The 5,967-nt window shown below is 45.8% G+C and overlaps 1 protein-coding gene and 1 pseudogene across 1 annotated transcript; one reads left to right on the top strand and one right to left on the bottom strand.

The window, feature by feature from the left end:
* Window positions 1-2,217: 2,217 nt before the first annotated feature.
* Window positions 2,218-3,774, top strand: LOC125547708. The gene is made up of 3 exons (XM_048711509.1): window positions 2,218-2,510; window positions 2,585-2,916; window positions 3,130-3,774. The coding sequence occupies exons 1-3, from the start codon at window positions 2,260-2,262 to the stop codon at window positions 3,624-3,626; spliced, it is 1,080 nt and encodes a 359-aa protein (XP_048567466.1). The 5' UTR covers window positions 2,218-2,259; the 3' UTR covers window positions 3,627-3,774.
* A 23-nt stretch (window positions 3,775-3,797) lies between these two features.
* On the bottom strand, window positions 3,798-4,723 carry LOC125546517 (annotated as a pseudogene).
* Between the last annotated feature and the right edge of the window lie 1,244 nt (window positions 4,724-5,967).

Here is a 5,967-nt window from a genome sequence, read left to right as displayed (position 1 = left end):
CGGCATGGCGGCGCGTCGGTGGCGGGGCGCTGGAGCGGCGCGTGGCAGAGAGGGAGAGGAAGAGGGGAAGAGAAAGTGTGGAGAAGCGCGTGGCGAAGCGGCGCGCCAAATCTTGCGCGCGAGCTGGCGCCTTTTCGCGCGCGCGCTTGTTTCCCGCGGCCGCTGGAGCGCGGCAAACCGTCCCACGCGCGCTAAAAGTTGAGTTTACCGCGCGCACGCGTCGTTTGGGGCGTCTGTTGGAGATGCTCTAAGGACGTACGCTTATTTGAAGGAAAAAAAAGAATATTAGCACTCTAGTCTTCTTTTTGCAGGTCATTAGCACTCTAGTTGACAAGTTTCTGGTTTTACATGAGAGGATTAGCGTCTCGCCGTTGGAGAGCGAGGCTGTTACGCAAAACCTAGGCAATATTTTTAAATTTCAATCCTTAAGCTTCTACACAAGTGCCGTTGTGATGTGTTATTGCTTCTTCGGCAGCCCTTAAACTTTAGTTCCTCAACCTTGCTTGTATGGGCGCTTGTTTGTATGAACCTTTATACGGTGCATGATGACTTTATCTATAAAGTCGGACGCATACTTTTTATCTAAAGATCAAGTGTCTATGCAATAGACATGGCTGTAGATGGGTTCGCGCCGGTAACATCGTAGCAACAAGATCCTACTCGTAGAAAACTCAAGAAAAGAAATCAAATACTACATCACAAGCCTTGTAAACAAGAAAGGAAAACACCAGAACATTTCTCACAAGTGATGTAGCTAATGCTTAGTCAGTTGTATCTACCAGTGAGAAGCTGTCTCTTAACACAACAAGGCCTTCCATTCCACTTAGCGATCGACAGCGCAAGGCAAGAAACAACAAAACATGGAGGAACGACCCATCAAAATAACTATCGTGTCCACTGCTCAAGATGCCCGAATCGCTGCACAGCTACAGTGTCATCAATCAAATTGTTACCCCCATATGCCGGATGCTGCAGAAAGAAAGATGCTGCCAGTAGTATTAAATAATGCTCAGCACTCTGAATAATAATGCTCCAAATCGATCGACTGCTAATGCCGTGTCGTTAGTCAAGCCGCGGACCCATGGTTGTTAAAAGAATCCGTTCTTTTAGCTGTTAAAGGAGACCGACCTTCTTGACCTGGCTAACGAGTCAAGGTCACATGTTCATGCGCCAGCCGTGGGCCCGCCATTCCAGTGATGCCAGCGATGACTTGGGGCACGAAAGCGGGCTGACATCACCGTATGGCGAGCGTGTGATGTCATACATGGCGAGCCTGGGTCTTGATTTTTGAACGTCTGACGCGTTCTCCTATTCGACTTGTGTGGCCTGGTCCTTGCTCTAGGTCTCACCCAGACCTCCACAGGCCTGTCTTCCTGTCACCCGCCCTTCTTTATCATCTCATATTCAGAATGTGAGGCTCCTGTGCAACTCCTCTTCTTTTTGAAATATGCTTTCATCTGGCTTTATAAAAAAAGGTACATGGTGGAATAAAACAAGATAGTTTCACTAAAGAAAAAGGAATAAAACAAGGTACTGTTAGTGAAGAATGTTTTGACAGATAGATGTGTGTGGAATTTTCGCCAGTTTTGCTTAATCAATTGTACCATGTGTGGTTGGTTATCAGGTCAGGTTTTGCTCATTAATCGGCCCAACTCTTTTCTTCTTTAATCATCCTTGGTCGGTGGGGTGATGCGTCCTCATAGCAACTCACCCCACCTTCACTTGGCTATGACATTGATCCAACCATCTACATGGAATCGACATATGATGCGTCCTCGTAGCAACTCACCCCACCTTCACTTGGCTATGACATTGATCCGACCATCTACATGGAATCGGCATATGATGTGTCCTCGTAGCAACTCACCCCATCTTCACTTGGCTATGACATTGAGCCAACCATCTACATGGAATCGGCATAATCGTGAAACTTTGAATGATCTCGCATGCCTCACCTCTTAGAGCATCTCTAGTGGCTTGTGTAAATTTGGTCTATATCTTCACATACACAATGGTGTAAAAAAATTTCATTTTAGACAACCTCAGTTTTTCAGTGGATTGTCTAAATTTGGTAGTCTATGTTTCCAACGGCTATATTTTCAACAGCTACTTTTCCAACGGCTCTATTTCCAACGGCTATATTTTCAACGGCTATATTCCAGGTCTATATATACCACCCCTCCCACCTCTCATTTACCAATCCTGGTTGTGCCTTCTCATTCCTCTCCTGAATTCCTTTGTCTTCTCTCACACAACAGAATGATGAGTGGAAACATTTCTTCTTTGGATATGCTCATGAATTCGTCGTCGTCTTCATCTGACGACGACGAACTCATTCTTGTAGCATTCGCAGAGCGCAAGAAGGAAGAGCAGAGGAACCGTCGACGCCATGGCGGTTCCAAGCATGGACGTCAGACAATCAATCGAGCAAGAGATGCAGAATTTGTTCTACTATGGAATGACTACTTCAAAGAAAGTCCTCGCTATCCCGAAAACTTATTTCGGCGAAGGTTTGTAATTAGTACATTTACTTAATGTCTGCCTATTTTTCACCTCCCTATCTTATTTACATTTTTACGAACAGGTTTAGGATGTCTCGTAATTTGTTTAATCGCATAGCTGAAACTATACTTCAACATGATTATGATGGTTATTTTACGCAAAAAAGAAGTGCTTGTGGACTTCTTGGGTTGCATCCGTTGCAAAAGATGACCGCAGCAATGCGAATGCTAACTTATGGAATAGCAGCTGATAGTGCCGATGACTACATCCGGTCTGCAGAAGCTACTAATCTAGAGGCTAGCAAGAAGTTTGTGATCAAAATTTGTGAAGTCTTTGGAGACCAATACCTGAGATCTCCAAATGAAGAAGATACTGCAAGATTACTTGCAATATGGGAGGAAAGAGGATTCCCTGGTATGTTAGGGAGTATAGATTGTATGCACTGGGGTTGGAAAAATTGCCCAAAAAAATGACATGGCATGTTTAAAGGTCATGTGAAAGAGCCCACAATGATCTTGGAAGCAGTTGCTTCCCAAGATCTTTGGATTTGGCATGCTTTCTTTGATTTACCAGGGTCAAACAACGATCTGAATGTTCTTCAACGTTCTCATGTGTTTGCAAAGCTAGCTGAAGGTGAAGCTCCAGAAGTGAATTATACCATCAATGGTCATCAATACACAATGGGGTATTACCTTGCAGATGGCATATATCCACGGTGGGCAACATTTGTGAAGACCATACCATCTCCACAAACAAGAAAGAAGAAACATTTTGCCCAAAGGCAAGAGGCGGCTAGAAAGGATGTGGAACGAGCCTTTGGAGTTCTGCAATCCCGTTTTGCCATTGTCCGAGGACCTGCGAAAGGTTGGAAACGTAAAGAAATCGGTGATGTCATGAAAGCTTGTGTCATAATGCACAATATGATAGTTGAAGACGAACGGCACACTGGTCAGCAAAACAACACTTATGAGGCAATGGGAGAAAGAGTCAGGGTGTCCTCTACTCATGCGGAAGAGCTGAGTGCATTTATTCAGATGCATCAGCAAATTAGAAACAAAGATGAACATTCTCAGCTTCAAGATGATCTAGTTGAGCACCTCTGGCAGAAGTTTGGACACGAATGATGTAGTACAAGTAACTTTGTAGTATATTTCCTTTCATCTAGTTTTTCATGTATGCATAAGAAATAGTTGAAGTGACAAATAGTTCAAGTCACAAATAGTTGAAGTGACAAATAATTCAAGTGACAAATAGTTCAAGTGATAAGAAATAGTAGACAGAACAACAAATGAAGGTCAACCAGATGTGTTCTGGCAGCGAGCAATGATCTCATCTTGTTTATTCTTGTAGAATTGCTTCTGTGCATCACTCATATGAGATGTGTCCATGAGCATGATTTTCTCATCTAATTCAAACTGTTTCCGTGCATCATCCTTTTCTTGCAATGCAATCTGCTTCTTTTGCAATTCAAAAGCTCTCGTGTAGCGAGCAATTTTTGTGGCCTCTTTGATATCATCCTTCTCTATCTTCTGTGCCCACACACTTTCTAATGATAACTTGCAACCACTATCATTGGATTCAGAAGTTTTACCTTTCCTCAAACGTTCATTCTTGCCATGCTTCGTACCAGGAGGTCTTAGCTCTTCTTCAAGAGCATCAGTGCATGCGCCGAAGTCTTCATCGTTGGAGGTTGTACCCGGACTTGCATCCGAGGTCTTCTTTTGTTTCTTCTGAGGAAGCGGACGTGTCTGCCACTTTGGATACTTCTCAAACTCTATGTAGCAATGCGGTGTGCATCTCTTTCCTGAAAAAGGAAATGAAGAGTTAACACTTCCATACAACACATGGTATATTAGAAGCGAATTAGAAGATAGATGCATACCTTATCAGAGAAAGTCATTCCGCTGCAATTTCTATTTAATATCTGTTGAATACATGCACAGAACTTGCTCGTGAGTGCTGAAATAACGTTGTAACGACAGGTGAGTCCATTAGAACCACGCTCCGGCCATGACGGTTTTTTCTGAGCGTCGTAGTGATCTGAAATCCTACCCCAATATGTACTTGAATTCTGATCGGTCCCGGTCACCGCATCCAGACTAGTGTTTGCCCATGCTTGAATCAACACCAAGTCCTCAGCAGTTGACCAATTTTTCCCTTTTGTGGAGGCTCCTTTTGCTGATTTTGGTTTCGCAGATTTTTCCCCCTTTTGTGGAGGCATCGTCACTTGTTCCGCAAGTGGGCTACAATCTGCTGTTCCATAATAATTTGTGTCACTCGATCCTACATTTATCATGTCCAGAAATGAGGAGTTGTTGATCTGTGAGTCCAGCTCATATGAGTTTTCCATCTGCACACAAAGAGCAGCAGCAGCAATATTCAGATATTCAGAGAACAATACCAATATTCAGATACAGGGAGCAACAGCAATATTCAGATACATGGAGCAGCAGCAATATTCAGAGAGCTGGCGCTCGCGCACACGCTACTGCTCGCAGCCGCTGCTCGCAGCCGGTGCCCCAGCCGCTCGGGCTCGTGCCCCACCCGCTCGCGCCTCACAGCCGGCGCCCCAGCCGCTCGCGCACACGCTCGCACCCGCAGCTCGCGCATCCCCCTCACACCCGCCGCTCGCAGCCGGCGCACCCGCCGCTCGCGCACATGCTCGCCGCCGGTGCCGCGCTCGCAACCGGAGCCCCATCCCCTGCCCCTTCTCTCGCATCTCCTTGCCCCATCCGCAAGGGCGACAGTGGCCGCCGGCGGCGGCCGGATTTGGCCTCAGATCCATCGGCCCCATCTCCCTGCCCTGTCTCTTCAATCACTCTCCCTCTCTCTGAATCGGAAAAACCAGAGCGTACCTCAGCGACGGCGAGCTCCTCGGGGCAGTGGCGTGGCCGTCTTCTCGTCTCCAACTTCTTCAGATCGGCGCGGGAGCGAGCTCGCGAAGGGGCAGCTCTGTTTGGACGTCCTCGCTCCGTCGTCTAAATATGGACAATGCGTAGCGATTCGGGTGGATGTCTAAAATTTAGACTAGCACATACACAAGCCGCTGGACACATTTTTTGGCCTCTGATGGTCTATATTTGACATAGACTATGGGATACACAAGCCACTAGAGATGCTCTTACTCTCTTTCGACTCCATCCTTCCAAGCGAGCATAGAGAAAGACACAGAGCGAGGAGATATAGTGTAACTTTCTGTGGGGACGTTCAAGAATGTGTGGGGCCATAACCGGTTCATCAACGTTTTGGGGTAGTAACAAAATTCAGCTAATTTTCTTGAAACCGGGTATATGGAATATGCACACAACAAGTTTGAAAAAGCACCGAGCATATTTGTACATAAAATACACCATCCAAATCTGACCCAGCAAATTAGGCGAGGCTTCTGTGTCACCTCTATCGCCCTTGCCTAGCAACATGTTGTGTCTCTATTGCAAATTTCCTAACAATCATTGGGCATAATAT

The sequence above is a fragment of the Triticum urartu genome, chromosome 3 (genome assembly GCF_003073215.2).
Source record: "Triticum urartu cultivar G1812 chromosome 3, Tu2.1, whole genome shotgun sequence".
In the NCBI taxonomy this organism is placed as follows: Eukaryota; Viridiplantae; Streptophyta; class Magnoliopsida; order Poales; family Poaceae; genus Triticum; species Triticum urartu.
Note: the sequence above shows the minus strand (reverse complement) of the source record. Positions and strands in the feature narration are given on the sequence as shown.

What these genes read in the sequence shown, in the direction of transcription:
- LOC125547708 (XM_048711509.1), top strand. Translation starts at nt 2,260, where the DNA reads ATGATGAGTGGAAACATTTCTTCTTTGGATATGCTCATGAATTCGTCG. An exon ending in GAAAACTTATTTCGGCGAAG is followed by an intron (nt 2,511 to 2,584) that starts GTTTGTAATTAG and finishes TTTTACGAACAG; the next exon opens with GTTTAGGATGTCTCGTAATT. An exon ending in GGAGGAAAGAGGATTCCCTG is followed by an intron (nt 2,917 to 3,129) that starts GTATGTTAGGGA and finishes TTGCAAAGCTAG; the next exon opens with CTGAAGGTGAAGCTCCAGAA.